This window comes from Trachurus japonicus, chromosome 14, assembly GCF_045865225.1.
Source record: "Trachurus japonicus isolate A0001 chromosome 14, Traja_1.0".
Lineage (NCBI taxonomy): Eukaryota > Metazoa > Chordata > Actinopteri > Carangiformes > Carangidae > Trachurus > Trachurus japonicus.
Genome location: NC_140920.1, coordinates 17,195,345 through 17,212,935, shown reverse-complemented (window position 1 = coordinate 17,212,935; position 17,591 = coordinate 17,195,345). Strand labels below are relative to the sequence as shown.

Below are 17,591 nucleotides of genomic sequence, written 5' to 3'. Positions count from 1 at the left end.
AAAAGATGTGATTGTAATGAGAGGATAGATATTAATCAGTGAATATATCTACATATGAAAGGTGAATTAAACTTTTATTAGACTCTAAAGTATGGGGGTACACTACAGCACAGGAGTTACTAAAGCATTTTGTGGAAGTCAGTGACTTTACCAGACCTCTCTGCATGAGGTAATGTAGAAATCAGTGAGGTATTCTTTTAGGCTCATGAAAAGAGAAAAGATACCTACAAGCATGAGATGTTTTAATAATAACAAACGAAAAAAAAATGTTGGAAATAAATGTACAAGTGTGGTGAAATTCAAACTGATTGTATCTTTATCTTTACAGGATCTTATTTAATCGTAAATATTACGCTGTATGAACACGTTTTAGGAAGCGTGTATTCAAAATATATTATGGTAATAAACTTGAATACAATAATCCAAATTGATTAGTGAAAAAAAGTCGGCCTGTTGTATGTTTTTTTTTTCCATAGAGAAACTAAATGTAACAAGCTACAGATGCAAAAGTCCACAGCAGCCAGCACTGTGAAAATCCACTATCATCTAATGTTACATGACATTAAATGGCACTCGGCAACTGCCAGTGCCATCGCCTGATGTTCAACATGTGTCAGGATTCAAGAAACCAGATTCCAATATTTTTTGGTTTACCCAAATAAGAGAAAAATATTCTAACAACTGTTGTAATTCCTGTGAAGAGTATGTAAAATCATAGCCACAAGACCTGCCAATATAAAATGTTCATATTAGGCTTCAGACATTTCCTCTGGATCTGATTCGCAGTGTTCAGCAGGATAATATGTCCCTTAGACAAGACTTCCTGCATCATAATTTGCAGCCAGATCCATGACATCTGATTGGTCACGACTATTTCTGGCTGAGACATATCTTTTCCTTCTGTGAGTAAAAGCCTGAGACCTCAGACGACGTCAACGCAATCCTTTAAACTTTAAAGCTGGACACATGGGTCGGGTAAGTTACAGCTTCCTGCTGGCCCACCGGCCTGCCCTGCCTCTCCTGCTGGAGCACAAATGTAACTACATCAGCGACTAGCCGAGTCGCTGCTGCAGTGTGTGTGTTGTGCAAGCTCCAACTTGTCAGTGAGAGCTGCATTTCAACATCAGTTACATAAGAGTTTATCAAGTTTCAGAGAACGCAGCTATTGGTAATACTGATGTGTGTTTTCTCATTGGCACAATCATGTTGATATATACAGTAGTTTTTATGGTTTAACAAAAAAAAAAAAGACAACAAATGTTTTACTGTAGAGCTTCCTGGCACCAGACTAGAGCTGCTACCATATGTGCGCACAGTACTACTGTCAGCAATGTAACCCAGACACTCCAAAGACGTAACTATGACCCAACGTGAAGAGAGACAAATATTATGGTTTGGAGGTATTTCTGAACCTCCCTAAAACACAGCCATGTTTCATGTCTCCAACATGAACCCCCCCTCCTCCAGACAGCCAAGCGATAAGGAGCAGCTGATCCTCAGGGTCAAACACAAGGGGAAACAAGCTTATATCATAATACTCAAATAATAGAACATGTCAAATGTGACTGTGGAAGTTCTGTTTTTGCATGAGTATTATCACCAGTTATCGGCGGTGCTGAACCCAGCAGTGGACGGGGAACGTCACAGGTCTGTGTATTCTATGTCAAAGTTTTTTTGTCGTTACTGTCCGGAAAGGCCAGTGAGGGGCCGGGAGCTGTCCTGTCAGAAATACTCTTCCACAGACTGGCGTCAGGGCCGGTTGAAATGTACGCAGCGCCTTCTATTGCTTCCTACAAATCGCCATCGTCGTCTTCCCTGGCACTGATCCCGTTGTGGAGGAAGGCCTCCTTCTCCGGCTGCCTGGCCGCCGAGTCGTGGTTGAGCTTGAAGCCGATCATCTCCGTGTCTGGAGATGAGCGGGCCGTGGAGGCCTCGTTGCTGTTATGAATACCGTAGCAGAAGTAGATCACGAAACCTGGAGAAGCAGCACATGAAATATCAGTCATGTGCGATGTCGGAACTGAAAAACTGAATGATTTCTTCAGGCTGTTGTTGATCCGACTGGAGCCAGCAAACTGAAAATAAACTCTTGTTAGCACAGACCATTTTCAACATCTCAGGAGAGATGAACTTTTTCCTTTCGATGTAAATTCCAGCAACATCTCAGATTTGAATCAGTTTTTAAGGCAGAAAAAAACTATTGGCAGCATTTTTAAGTATAAAAAAAGAACAATGGTTAATATCATTCATGTCACATCTTGGAAGTCAACATATAAAACATCTGCAATAAGCCTCACTGTGAAGATGTGCCTATTTCAAACTATAAAATTACATCTGTGTGCAATTAGTCTGAAAACATCTACAGTGAATGATAAAAACAACTGAGACTCAAGTAGGAGGTGACTATTCCCTGGTTGAGTCAAGTTTCTACAAATAGCATGTCAGAGTATAACTACCTATCGCCATCCAGACTGAAAATCGTATCCAGGTGCCTCTGTCCAGCTGCATCATCAGGTAGACATTGACGAACATGCTGATCACAGGAATGAATGGCAGCATTGGAACCTGAAGAGGCAAAGAAACGAAACTTGAGACACCAGATATAAACACCAGAGACAGTGACGAAGAACAAAACGGACCCAAAAAATCCACACAATCCTTTACAGAGTGAGTCTCTGGCATCGAACCTTGAAAGAGAGTTTCGTCTTGCTTTCAGGCTGTCTCCAGATGATGAAGGTGAGGAGGAGGCACGCCATGAAGATGACAGTGAGGAGTATGATGTTCCACGTAGCGAAGCCTCCCTGCACTGCCATGATACTAAACACCAGGATCAACGTTCCTGCAGGGGGACATTCATCTTTATCATCATTTCATACAGGTGCCATATGTAAGTCATTTTTTTTTTTTTTGCATTTCATCACTGCATGAAGTCTGGGTCAGGTACCCATGAGCGAGGCGCAGATGTTGACGGTGTAGCCTGACAATGAGGACGGCTCGGGGATGTCTGGGAAAAGCAGGGTCTTGAAGCTGAACCTCTCCTCCACTCCGGGCAGGATGCCCATACTGGGGACGCTGATGCCGTCACTCAGCTCCGCCTCCTCCTGACTACTGGCCATCTGATATATTGAACAGGTCTGCTCCGGCTGGTACCTGACACACACACACACACACACACACAATATTTATTTATCATTGCGACTTCACCCTGCATTGACTTTTGAAACTAGTTGCCTGTGAGTTAACTTTGGTAACACTTTATAATAAATACACACTATTAAGCATTAGTTAAGCATTAATAAATACTGAATTCTTATAACGCATGAATACTCATTAGTATGTAGTTTATAAATACAGTTAGTGCTTATCAATTATGAGTAAAACATTTTTAACTGTGTTTATAAACTACATACTAGTGAGTATTCATGTGATATAAATGATGAATTCAGTATTTAATGCTTAATAGTGTGTACTTAATTATTATAAAGTGTAATCTTAACTTCAAGTTTAAGTCAGTCATAACGGTACAATATTAACCTGAGCTTCAAAGACAGACATAAACATTCTGTATATGGCAGCAGGAATGAAGCTGGACCAATGTCAACATGAAAATGACTCTCCCAGTGTCTCAGACTCGTCTCCATAAACTTAATGTATCGTCACTCACCTGAGCACCAAGACGCAGGCAGCCACTAATGTGTAGGCCAGCAGCGTCCCTATGGACATCAGGTCCACCAGGTCCTTCAGGTCAAACAGAAATGCCATAATAGCTTCAAACAAGAGGAAGAGAAGAGAGGAAGATGAAAATATTTGTTTGACTGTTATAAGCTTTGATTCAAATTGATTGATTAACAGAAAGAAATGTTCATCTTTTCATTTGTGTCCTTAATCAGCAGCCACGATTCCTCATTTACGCTTGATTTTTAAAAATTCAAATTCAACTTTTACACCATCTTATATCTCGTATCCTCTAGTTTCTCGCTCTTTCTCAGCTTTCCTCATCCCTCCCTGCTCCACAATCCTTATCCCTCTTACCGGACATCACCCCGGCGGCCATAGTGGACGTTATTGGGGATTTCCTCTCACTGACGTGGGCCAGGAAGGAGAAGAGCAGGCCGTCCCGAGCCATGGCAAAGATGATACGGGGTAGGGGGAACATGGAGCCCAACAGACTGGGGTGGGGCGGGGAGGAAAACATCAGATTGGGATAGCAGTCGTAGGTGTAGGGTGGAGGAGCAGGAGGAAAGGAAGGATTGAAAGAGGTCAGTGAGGGAGAAAGGGGGGGAAGAATTAGAGGAAGGAGATGCGTATGGCTGGTGAGATACTGTAGGGGTTATGGGATTTGGGAAGGGAGAGCGTGGAATGGGATATCAGGCTGGCTGCACTGTAGAGCAGCAGGGACATGATGTTGGTCCAAGGACATTCTCGTGCCAGCATGCAAAACTTCTCTCCCTTAAATAGCAAAGATGGTGCTCCATGCTGTTACTCTCCAGTCCAGTGCAAAATCTTTGGTTACTTCACCATGCAGAATAGTTTGGTGAGATATTCTTCCTCATATCAATATGATGCAAAATGAAAATATTTTGCATCATATTGGGTACAAAATATCACGTCTCCTAAGGTTCATTAGGAGTAATATATATATAGTCACTGAGCCATGCTGAATGAATGACAAAGTAGAGATACAATAACCTGGACGAGCTCAGCTGACTAAAAACAGACCTGCAGTTAGTGGTGACCTTTTCATGCTCGAGTGCTGATTTCTGGCAGGTTTCTTCAATACGCTTGTTGTAGGAGTGTATCGCAGCCTTGCAGCATGAAAAGAAAGCCTTAGCGCAACGTGGGTGCTGTTTGAAAACATGCGTGTTAGTGTCTCACCTGCCCCTATGCCAGAGGTGAGGGTTGCAGTTAGCGGGGTTTTGGTGCGGGGGCTGATCCCGGCCATGAACTTGAAAAGCAGCCCATCCTCAGCCATGGCCCAGATCACACGGGGCATAGGGAACATAGCACCCAGCAGGCTACCGTGGGGAGGGGGGGAAGACCAGCATATATAGTATCCACACTTACACCCACGAGAATGCGGTGAAACATACATGAACAAAGACACCAGCTCACATATACAAACACAACATAATAAATACTGTTAATGACAAATGATGTATGAATAATAGTGACATGCAGGAACATAATTAATATCAAAGCATCAAGGCAAAATCTGATCACAGCCTCAGACATACCATGCACATATTTTTACTTTAAGAATGTATATAATCCATGATCATGAAACTATTAAAATTACATTAAAACCACCATTATAAAGTACAAAAAATCCGACTTGTAGCCTTTGGTGACATGTTACATAATCACATATAGACCATGATGGTACAATATACTCTGGGCAGTGCTCTTTATTTTTAGTTAAGGGATCAAATGCCATCTGAGGTTAAATATACTCTCAAGTAGCACACACACACACACTGAGATGTCTAAGTGTGTATGTGTGTGTGTGCGTGTTTTTCTAGGAGACAGAGAACTAGAGTGCATGAGCATGCATTCGAAAGCTAATGCATGCAAGCTAGTGCAGGAGTGTGTGAGTGCTTACCTCGTGGACAGAGCACAAAGGGAGCCAACAGCAACAGCGTATTTCGCTCCTCCCCAGCCGACATATTTAAAGGCTACAGGCAGAGGGCTGTTGCTGTCCAGCATGTAGTACGGCATCATGAGGGTGAGGGCAGCGGAAACACCGAAGTACGCTACGAAGCAGATGAGCAGCGATGACACGATGCCGATGGGGATGGCTCTCTGGGGGTTCTTCACCTCTTCACCTGAAAAGAGACACAGTTAAAGGAGCAAAGGCTTTTAAACTTTTTTTTTTTTTTAGCTTACAGTGAATTTAGGAAGAAAAAAGGTCCTGTCTGTTGAAACTGCAGCAACATCATTGGTTTAATCTCTCTATTACATGTGTGTAATGACAGTTAGTCCTGAGATCAATACAGTACCACCATTACAAACAGTTTCTAGCATCACAGGTTAGCAAATCTAATTTGGTTATATTGATAATAGCATTTCTTTAATGAATAGTTTGAATGGGTTAGGTCATTTATTTTAGACAAGGCTGATTTACAACTGCACAAAGGCTGCTATATCAGCCTATTGTCCCTCCATTGGCTGCTATGCAACTGTTGGTAACTGACTATCATCACACTGACGCAGGGACTGAGCAGGATTGTACCCAGCATTCACTGCTCCGTTGCTGCCCTGGCAGACGTCCAGCAGACGTGGAAACCTGAGCAAACAGATGTATTTAAGAAACATTCCGCGCGGTATTTTGCAACAAATCGAACAAGGAGCTTATTTTTCCCGCGCACCCACAAGACTGAAACACCCGACTATTCGGCTGCAAGCGATTACGCAACAGGCAGAACATTCAGGTCTTGTTCTGCAGTGAAATCACACAGCGATGATGGAGTGTGTTTAACCCCGTCTGGATCCTCTCCTTCACCGCTGTTCATGACGGGTGACTGCTACTGATTGGCCCGGCTGGTTGGAAGATTCAGGGGTCACAAGCGCAACAGTGGTCACAGTTGTGTGTGTGTGTGTGTTTCGGGGGGGGGGGGGGGTATTGACAAGGGAGGGAATAATGGCTTCATGACAGCTTGACTGTAGGTAGCCAGAACACACACAAACGTGTGTGTGTGTGTGTGTCTGTGTGTGTGTCAGCAACATGCTCACACAGGCAATCGTTCAGGGATTCAGCCAATCAAAATTCAGGAAAAAGAGGGGTGGGAGACGCTGAGGCCAGGGAGGCTGGAAGTAATTTGTAAACGCTCCCTCTTTTACAACCTAGAGTTCCTGAAGCAACCGCAGCACCTGCATGAAGACACATTACTATTTACAGGTGTAGGTCTGAATTAAAAAAAAACCTCACACCATATTTTGATTCACTCCCCACTCACCCACGTCACAGTGCTTGGCATTCTGCCGAGAGCAAAAGTGGGCCAAACGTACAAAAACTACATCTTTTCTCTCTGCTCTGGCCCTTCTTATGTAATACTCCTGGCTGTTTAGACAAGCATAGGATTGAAATGGTCCCAACGCCAGATCCAGTTACACACCAACCCCCCCTGGAACTGGAACGTACCCATGAGGCAGTGGAAAGGATTTGAGAAGTGGAACAAGAGGAGAACGGGGCCAGCAGAGTGAGCGCTTTCTGGTTTAATCTGGCACTAACCTGTGGTGGCGATGCAGTCAAATCCGACAAATGCGTAGAAGCAGGTAGCAGCTCCTGACAGGACGCCTGAGAATCCAAATGGCATGAAGCCGCCCGCTCCTAAACTTTCTCTGGATGGCAGGGTCACTGTCACACTGGACAGGAGAAAGAAAGAGTAAACAAAACCAACAGAAGACAACCATTATTGGAAAAAATGTTGATTTAAAGTCAGTTTACCAAAATCCTAAAAAAAAACACACAGGAAACCAAAACACTGAAAAATAGCATACTACGTTTCCAACATGTTATAAAGTGTGTACATCTACATTCTTACTTGTTGCTGGAGTTACTGGTATGATTGGCATTCAGGATCTCTTCAGGGTCCAGCTGCCAGTTCTTCAAAGTACCCTTGACCAGCCCAGAGACCACCATGAACAACAAGACCAGGATGTTGATGCATGTAAAAACTTTGTTCACCATCGCCGACTCTTTGACCCCAAATGCCAGCAGACCTTTTTAAAAAAAAAACACACACAGAAGGGATGAAAAACTGTGAAAAAAGACAGTACTTGGGGGTAGAGACACAGTGACACAGGACCCCAGTGAATATATTCAACTTGTCACACAGGTTCTACAACTAAGTATTTACAGTGATTATCCCCCCCTGCAGCAATGTTAACTGCTCCAAGCGTTAAAAGCTTTAGGGTGAGACAGTGCTTAGTTACAAACAAAGTTAAATTTGCTTTTGTGAAGCAAACGAGACAACACAACACAAGAGCCAGAGACAAGAGAGCTTTTCTACCTGTGAGGGTGATTATGATGAGAACAGCAAACATGTCAGGATACTCCGCCAACACACCCGGCGCATCCATAGACATGTACTTCCTGCAGAAGTGCTCTATGTGCTTCCCTACCAATTCATCAAAGGTGGCGCTCCATGCACGAGCCACACTGGAGGTACCTGAGACGGAGAGAGAGAGAGCAGGGGAGAGGCATCGTTCAGTGTCTGTTCTCTGCTTTGAGCTACAGTGCTTCAAGTTCTTCAAATAAGCAATACATCTAAGACAAGAAATTGCCTGTCACTAGAAAACAACAAAAAGGAGGCAACAAAGCAGAAATGCTGTAGTATTTACCGATAATATAGGAGAGGATGAGGTTCCATCCAGTGATGAAGGCCCAGAGCTCGCCCACAGTCACATAGGAGTAAAGATAAGCTGATCCTGTTTTAGGAACGCGGGCTCCAAATTCAGCATAGCACAAACCAGCCAGCACGGAGGCTAGCGCTGCTATCAGGAAGGACAGCACGATAGCAGGGCCTGGAGGGGAGGCAGAGGGATTTAAATGATTAGAAGATTTGTCTCAAGAAGATTTGATTGATCATGTTTCATATACACGTCGTAAACCTACCAGAGTTCTCTCTTGCAACAGCGCCGGCTAGCACGTAGACGCCAGCGCCCAGGGTGCTGCCCACGCCCAGGGCCACCAGGTCAAAAGTGTTGAGACATCGAGACAGACGGGAGTCCTCTGTGTTGCAGTCCACCACCTTCACCCTCAGCAGCTGCTTCCCAAAACCCAGAAGCTTGTCCAGCGCCATGGATCAAGAGTGTGGCCACAAGGGAGGAAGGGAAGGAGGGAGAGAGGAAGGGGAGGGGGAGGGACGGTCGATCCGAGTTTCAGAGGTCACAAGGGAGAGGGCGAGGGGTCACATACACTCTAGAGGAGGGGGCAAAGGACAGAACAGATGAAGGAGAGTCATTAAACAAAGTAAGGTTCACAGACTTGTAGCTCAGTTTCACTGAAACACGGCATTTCCTGTTTGTTAAATGCAACCTGTGTGATCGGCCGGTTCACATCATGTGTTTCTGTGAAAGCTCCAAGTATAAACACCGGTGGCACAGTGGTCAAGTGGTATAGTTCGGGTAAAGGGGTTCACTTGTGCTCGACAAACTTGATTTAAGTAGAACACTTTCTTGGTGTGTTACATAACCCAACCCAAATCCACAATGTGTGACTGCTAGCCAAAAAACTGGGGGCCTATAGGGATAATCCATCTTATTGCTGGATACGTTGCTGACATACTGTTGCGTAACACAACACAACTCACAGGAGAGGAGGCAAAACCCCCTGAACCGACTGTTCAACAAAGAAGAAACGTTAGTCATGAAACACTGTTCTTGAATCATCACACATGACGACTCCTACACAAAGCAAAAGGAACAAAAACCTACCAAAACTCCTACTGGCTTTTGTTTGTCACACAGAACAAACAAGGATGCAGCACTATTTACTGTGCTCACAGTAAACAGAATTTAACAAAAAAAAAGGCAAATACTTGGAGAAAGAAAGTAGACAAAAGGAGCATCTTAACTGTGACAAACACTTGTGTACTCAAATATTTTTCTGCAGTCATTAAAATGAGGATTGGGGGGGGGTCATTTAGCTCTGTGGGTAGAGCAGGCTTTCTTCATGCAGAGACTACATGTAGTCCTTGCCACAGCGGCCCACGGTTCGATTCCACCAGCGGCCCTTTGCTGCGTGTCATTCCCCCATTCTCTGTCCCTCCATTTCCTCTCTCTCTACAGCTGCCCAATCAATCAAAGGCATAAAAGCCCCCCCCCCCCCAAAAAAAAGAAGGGGAAAAGGGTGAGGATTGGATTAAAATCTTGAAACTGAAAAATGACATAACAATGTATGCTCAGAATTAAAGCAACAGATGCAGAGACTTCTTGATTTTTGCCACAAAAAAAAGTACTTGCACTATGAATTAGATCCTTTCTGCGCCCCTCTTTTAGACCCCTCACCTCACACAGGCTTTCTGTTGAAATATTTATGTCTCAAACCAAAGCTGAACTAAACCCCCGATGGTGTTGGGTTGTTTTCTCAAACATTAGAAAGTTTCTTTGGTGCCATACAAGACACAATAAAGCTTTCTGCACAGGCCAAGTCCTTTTCATAACGCATAAAAACTGGATTTCATGTGTCACTCAACCTTTATATCAAAGACTCCCAGCTGTTACTGTTTGACTTAGCTACACACATAAACAGGCTCATATTAAAATGTGATGGTCTGTCATCATATGAAAACATTAAGAAATGTGAAGGGATGGGCTGCCAACCCAGACTGTCGACTCCCTGGACGCGAAACGCAGCTGTAAGACTTCTTTCCAAAGTGGGTTCTCTGGGTCAGTAGTCTGTCCAACATCTTATGCACATTCCTCAGTGCTGAGCTCACACACTGAGGGGTAATACTTGATATTTGGAAGGAGAAAAAAAAATATGAGGGGCAGATTGGGGGAATGGAAAGCAGGGGGTTGGGGGGTGTAAACATTGTAAGTTACGTTGCGGCGGTCTGGCAGAAGTCGTGTGGTATGTCCTAGGGAAGAAAGACTAGGAATTGAATGAGTGACATGCAGCAACATAACGCAGCCACACATTTCTAGATAATGGCTTCTCTCCAGAGCTCATTGACACGAGGACACAAACCTGGAAAGGTCGTGCGGAGAGGGCAACAGTCATGTCACACCTGATGGAAACTTCCACATGAGGAGAAGCCAAGGTGACAACCTTATTTTTATTTCCAGAAAACATTCAGGCTCAAATATCATACAAGTTTCCAGCCTGTTCTATTACATTTATCTATGATTGACTTTTCCATGTTGAGGAATAACCAATTAATATTCTCATTAATGCAAAAAAAACAAAAAAAAAACATTTAATTTGCAGAGGGCTATGTTTGCCAAGAAGTCATCACACACAGTGACTTAGAACACTGTTGAGTCAATTAATTGAATAGTCACTTTTGGTATTTAAATGACCATTTTAGTAATTTTTTGGCTGGAGCCCAACAGTAAACAGACTGTCTGACTCAGTGCTGATACCTTTACCACGACTTCTGCTGCTCAGTGGGGTGCTGCTGAGCCACAGTCTACCAAACCACTCTGGTTTCCTGGCTGCTCAGGAACTACATGAAAACATTTACCGCCATGATGGTAAATTAACTACTTTCATTATGTGTATCATTATTACTGGAGGAGGCAGAGGAATAACTGCACATACAGTATGATGCACCAAGGACAGAGGACTCATCCACAAGGGAGTTCATCATAAACACCTGCCTCTAATAAAAGTCTGAGATGTTCAGGAGTTGGAGTGAATAAAATGACTAATCACTAATGAAGCAAAATGAAATTGTAGTATTAGTGTGTAAAAGGATAAAAATATGATTATAAATTATACCCCTGGGTGTGTACATATATATACATACATAAATATATATGATGTATACATGGTGTATCTTACTGTCATAGGGGACTAATTAAAAAAAAACATGATTATGAAGTGCAGACATATGCAAAAACCATTGCCTGAGGAAAAAAATGAATAAGCGCATTTCATCTTTTCACAAAAAAAAAAACGAATAAAGACTACAACTCCTCAAACAATCTATGAAACTAGCCCGGATAAATAATAAGCAGCTGATTATTACAACAGTTTGGACGCCACATCACTGTAAATAAAAGCTGAAGGTGAGAATGCCATGGCTAATCCTAAAGCGGTTACAGGAGTGAAGACACACATGCGCATTGCACACACATAAACACAGGAGAAAAGTCTCCACTGTGAGCCACATGACCCCTCCCTGACCTGGGCACACAGGCTATGCAACTGCTGAGTCAAACTCTCCCCTCTTAATACAATTAAACACCTTAAAAGGCAGGAAATCTGACAATCCGATGCTACTGTGTATGAAAGCATGCTGAAAGGTTAACATTGCATGCAAAGACAATGCTGCAGGTCAATGTCAAAATGTCAATAACTTCTTCCCACGTGGTGGGCTGAAAAAAAATAAACCAAGTACTTACTTTGGAGCCACCTACAGATTCAATGTGCCTGTTAATCTGAGCGTAAAGTTTAAAAGACTGATGACAGGTACAGGGATTATTTGTTAACTATCCTTCAAGCTGCTGTGAAGAGTGAGAGCATTCGACGGCCACCGTTCTGAAATAGAGTCTGGAGGAATCACATGGCTTGGCTATTCCAAGCAGCACACACACACACACATTACGCACACGCACACACAGGCACGGACAAACTCTAGCAGTAGTTGAATAGTTGCAAAAAAAACTTGATGCATATTTTTATGGTAAAAACTCTGGATGAACTCTTATGTCATCACTGCTCCACAGCTGCACAATAACCAGGATTGTGTGAAAGTGACAGCTTTTTGCAACAGAAATAAATCATAGCAAGCTCTGACAAGTGGTGGTAACTGATGGCTGCATCCTCACAAGCCTCTGTTTTAGTGCCACTCACACACACAAGGACACACATGCATGCTTTATTTGAATTTGCAGTCATGAACCGATTATTTGCACAAAGAGACCACAGGAATAACTACCGAGAACTGAAGTCACAAAACCTTTTGGCCTTTATAAAAACACGTTCTCCTTTTCTATCGGAGTGTACGCACGGTAAGACACGTACGGGACCGTGACGGTTTAAAAGAGACTTGGCCGGGTACAGTATAGTTGAGATGTGGAGAAAGAGGAGGCAGTGACCATCAATGGGAGGGAGTGGGTGAACAGGAAAAGGGGGTGTGGGCCTTCAGCACCAATGAACGTGGACCATAAATATATGACACTGCCTGACATTTCAACGAGGAGTCCTTCTCAGCACTACAACACAATAACCACATTTATAGGCCAGTAATTTGCTTAAAGTGCATCACCTACTAAGTAGAACAAACAGTAGCAGGTAACCAATAGAGCATTTAAACAAACTTAAACAAGCAAACACCCTTTCCTGTGGCCTCTAGTATCTTTCCCTTGAACATTTGTTCTTAACATACCTGATGGCAACCAAAGATGTGCTGTTTTCTGTATGTTATGTGATCTTGTCAGGTGTTCTTTTTTCTATGTCTTTTTGAAAATCAATAAACATATTTAAAAAATAAATAAATAAATAAATAAACCTGATGGCAAAGCCACACTAGAGAAGAAGACAGAGGGTTTTTTTTTTTTACTACACGGACACAACAACGTGATCTCACACTGCTTTACTAGCAATGCTCCAAGTTGATATAAACCTGCACAATATTTTCAGACGCACGTAAAGCAGCTTTTGTGTCTGCATTGCGCTGTGTAATGTTCAGGAAATAAAAATATATAATGCACGCCATTCTATTTTTTGTGTGTCGGTGGACTCTTTTCTACTATTTTGGAGTCATTCAGTTCAACTGCCCACATGCACACACTCACTGTGGGTGTGTAGCTTATTGAGTTAGCAGGTGTGTTCACCGAGGAGAAAGAACGGCATGCAACAGTGGCGTGTTGACTGCTGCTTGTTGACATTCCCCATCTGTTCCCAACCCACACATCTTTGTCCACACGTGACACCATCCAGCTTCAGCAAGGTGGACCTCAGCCCACGGTATAGAAAGATGATCTGATTACTGCTGGATTACTAAAGTCACCTTGAGCTTGTACTAGTACGTGTAGGTTTCAGTAAAGTGTGTCAGTCAGTCAGTTGGTCAGTCAGTCTGTGGGAGGGAGACACGGTCATAAGGTGGCACCACCTCTCATCCAATGACCAAAGGCCTTTCACGTGTTTGGATAAACAACAGAGCTTCTCTTTTATCTTCCTCTGTGACGCAGAACAGAGAAATAATCACATATTTTAGGAAACAGAAGATTTACCCTTTACCTCCATTCAGTTCAAATACAGAGGTGGTTTACTTTGATTTTTTTTTTGGTTAATAGAAAATAGAGACCACCAAGCGTATGGCAGATGCCAAAATTCACTGATATCTCTGCTTCACACTAGACTCTCTTTGCTGATTATTTGTTGATAATTTGGGTGGACTAACGGTCAGCACTTCATCCAGGATATTCAAAACAAACTGTGTTTACAGTTTTTCTCCATAGCTGATAGTTGTAACTGAATATTCACATTTTTCTGGCAATAAAATAGAACAAAAACTAATACAACTGTATATTATAGCGGTTTCTCAGATTAAAGGCTGAATACAAAGTTCACTCTCAGAATTTAAAGCCGTTTCCATTCCACCAACTAATCACTTCAGTAATGGTGAATACGCAATTGCGTGTGTGTGTGTGTATTACTATTACCCAACATTGTAATAAGTCGCTGATCCAAGTTTTGTACTCACTGTTTCTGTTTACTCCAGCAACAGTCATTTACATTTTGCACTCTGCTTTGATAAGTCAGAAACCACCACTGGCAACTTGTTTTAAAACTTTAGTTTGAGCACAAACAAAAGCTGTAGACTCTTCAGGGACAGAAGACAGGTTCACAGGGATGTGACTGAGCCTATAGCTAACAAGGCATTTGGCCTGGAGGGAATATGAAGCCCAAGAATGCAGAAGCAGTCCCCAGAACCTCAGTGAACCTGGAAAGCTTCCATACGCACAGCCCTCCTCCTCGGTATAGGCTACATACAACACTGCACTCAGCAACTCGCCACTGACCCACTTTCAGACCAGCTAAAGTTAGACCAACTAGAACTGGTCTGAACTGTTGCCATGAGGATCTAAAAGGTCATCTCTTTTCACTGAGTCACTCATGACTGACCGTCTAATTTGTACAGATAACGCTCTTTAATTACTTAGCATTTTTAAAATCTCTTAATCGTGAAAGGTTTTTTTTAACGAAATGTATATTATGCACCGGCTTAACGAAATGTATATGTACATTGTATGTGAGTCATTTCCAGCTGTTTTTAAATGCCAAATTCTGAGAGAGTCGCTGACAGGTTGAGTCAGACCTCCATCCAACCGTGCATCACTGTTACTGGATCAGTGTATTGGTTTTTATAATGTTCTGCTCTGCTGCTATTGACTTTTTTTTTAATTTTTTTTTAATTTCCTGCAGTCACAGCATGAAGGTTCTGGGTTCAATCCCCCAGCCTGGAGCCTTTCTATGAGGAGTTTCTCCCCATGCCTGTGTGGGCTCTCTCCAGGTTCTCCAGCTTCCTCCCACAGTTGAGTGTGTGAGCACTGTTTGTCTCTGTGATAGACCGTCAACCTGACCCGTCTCCTGCTAATGGATGGATGGGTGGACACTCTTATAAGTTTACATATCAGATCATTGATCGTGCAGTGAGTGGGACTCTTCTCTTTTTACTTGTTTGGTGATTTCAAGCCTGTCAGTATCTTGCTGCTCTCACTCCAGATCACACTGCCCCATCAAAAACCATGTTGTTAAATCATGAACTAACTGTGATAAACCTACATTTTTTTTAAGCTGACATCAATTTCACTGTCCACACCCAGGCCTGATCACTGCCAGACCTGTTGAATAAAGAAACCACTTCAATAGAACCTGTTTGAGTGAAGTGAAGGAAGCTGAGAGACCCCAAAAAGCAACACATCATGCCGCGATCTTAAGAAAATTCAAAAAGAGATGAAAAAAAAATCCTTGACACTTATCAGTCAGGAAAGTGTTACAAAGCCATTTCTTACGTTTTGCGACTCCAGTGAACCACAGTAAGAGCCTCTATGAACATGCAGAAAGCTTGGAACAGTGGTGAAAACCTTCCCAAAATGGCCACCCTACCAAAATACTCCAAAAGTGCAGCAGCAACTCATCCAGGAGGTCACAAAAGACCTCAGAACAACTTTTAAAGACCTGCAGGCCTCACTTGGCTCAGTTAAGGTCATTGTTAATGATTGGGTCTTTGAAGAGGAGGAGAGCGCAAACCGGCGTTGATGAGGTGCTCACAAACGAAAAATAGACAGAGGAAAAAGGATGTGGCACTTAGATGCAGGAGAATTTATTAATAAAGTTGTGTTAAAAAACCAACGTTCTGACCATGATGGTCTTCGTCAGGGTATGAATTGTTAATGTTTAGACATTAAGAAAGAGACAAGGCAAAGACTGCATCCATGGGAGGGTTCAAAGGGTGAAAACCACTGCTGAACAAAAGGATCAGAAAGGCTCGTATTTTGCAAAAAAGAACAAAAAAAACAACAAAAAACTTCTTGATGATGGTGTGCATCCTGTTAGATCTGGTGTAAAAGTAATACAGCATTTCATAAAAAGAGCATCATACCAAAAGTGAATGAAGGTGGTAGGATGATGGTCTGGGGCTGCTCTGCTGCTTCAGGACCTGGACAACTTGCAGTAATTGATGGAACCATGAACTCTGCTCTCTACCAGAAAAAACTGAAGGAGAACATCCGGCCATCAGTTCGTGACCTCAAGGTCAAACGCTTGGATAAAGGCTCTCACTGTTTTTCACTGGAGTCCCAAAGCTTTAGAAATGTCTCTGTAAGACTTTCCTGACTGATAGGTGTCAATGCTTTTGTTTTTTAAAATCTTTTCTTAAATTTCTTAAGATTGCAGCATAATGATTTGGTTCTTGAGATCTTCTAGCCTCTTTCACTTCATGCAAAAACGTTCTAGTGATTTCTTGATTCGACAGGTCTGTGAAAGTGATCAGTAAAATTGATGTCACCTTTAAAAAAAGATTAGGTTTATCACGTTAGTTCATGATTTAACAAGGGGGCAATTACTTTTTCACATAGGGTCACACATTTGTTTGATGATCTTAAACATTTAAGTGTGAAAAATATGCAGCAAAAGTAAGAAATACAGAAGGAGCAAATACTTTTACATGGCACTGTACATCAGCGTACCTGCTGAGACAGACTTCACTGCTGCTTCTCACACAGGTAAAGTCAGAATGAACACACTGCAGGAATCAGCCCTCTCACATTACATGATCGTGATTAGAGAAAATGCAGCCCCTTAAACGTGGTTGTAAGATGTAAGGAAGGGAAATTATGTAATGCTCAGATGTGGCTCTTCTGCACCGCTACGCTGCTGGCAAACGACAGCACTGGCTGTAAATCGGTTAAAAATGGGGTCTGAGCGAAACGAGCATGTGGTTTACAGCATGGACGCGTTTAGTTACAGTGTGTTTTCAGCCATGCATTCAACTTTACGCACGGAAACGCGTTCCTCAAACGGCTCTCCAGCTGATGTGTGCAACCCAACAACCATCCAACCAGAGCTACTAACATTGTGAAATTACTTATCACACACCGCTCCAACATGTGCACGAGCGTGGCTTTGTAAAGATTATTTTTTCTACTTTCTTTTTTACCTTGTAAAGCTGTGGGAGCGCATGAAGCAGTGATCCAAGACAGCGGGCGTCCCTCTGAGGTTTAAAAGCTGCAAAGTAAAAAAAAAACAAAACAAAACTGCGTCCACACACACACGCCGTGGTTCGACAAAGTTAAAGAGTTGTTTCTTTGCAGGTGGTAAAGAGGAATTTAACATTCCGTGTTTGTTAAGCACAGTGAAATGGAGGAGGGGATACGGACTGAGGCAAACAAGCGGCCCCGCCCGCTCATTACTATTA

General features: G+C 42.8%; 1 protein-coding gene across 4 annotated transcripts; it reads right to left on the bottom strand.

Annotated features, from left to right (window-relative positions):
• Positions 1 to 332: 332 nt before the first annotated feature.
• On the bottom strand, positions 333 to 17,549 carry slc7a1a (solute carrier family 7 member 1a). 4 transcript variants are annotated; one of them, XM_085798153.1, is made up of 13 exons: positions 17,334 to 17,549; positions 8,615 to 8,920; positions 8,341 to 8,523; positions 8,010 to 8,168; positions 7,542 to 7,719; positions 7,229 to 7,362; positions 5,600 to 5,822; positions 4,033 to 4,169; positions 3,665 to 3,767; positions 2,945 to 3,150; positions 2,688 to 2,839; positions 2,457 to 2,565; positions 333 to 1,975 (listed from the first exon to the last, which is right to left on the bottom strand). In XM_085798153.1, exons 2-13 carry the CDS (start codon positions 8,799 to 8,801, stop codon positions 1,791 to 1,793), a joined length of 1,956 nt encoding a protein of 651 aa, XP_085654279.1. In that variant the 5' UTR covers positions 8,802 to 8,920; positions 17,334 to 17,549; the 3' UTR covers positions 333 to 1,790. The 4 variants fall into 4 exon arrangements, with proteins under 4 accessions (XP_085654279.1, XP_085654277.1, XP_085654278.1 ...); XM_085798151.1 differs by lacking the exon at positions 4,033 to 4,169 and adding an exon at positions 4,876 to 5,015 and having other exon boundaries at positions 17,334 to 17,533; XM_085798152.1 differs by lacking the exons at positions 4,033 to 4,169; positions 17,334 to 17,549 and adding exons at positions 4,876 to 5,015; positions 12,070 to 12,219.
• Positions 17,550 to 17,591: the final 42 nt, after the last annotated feature.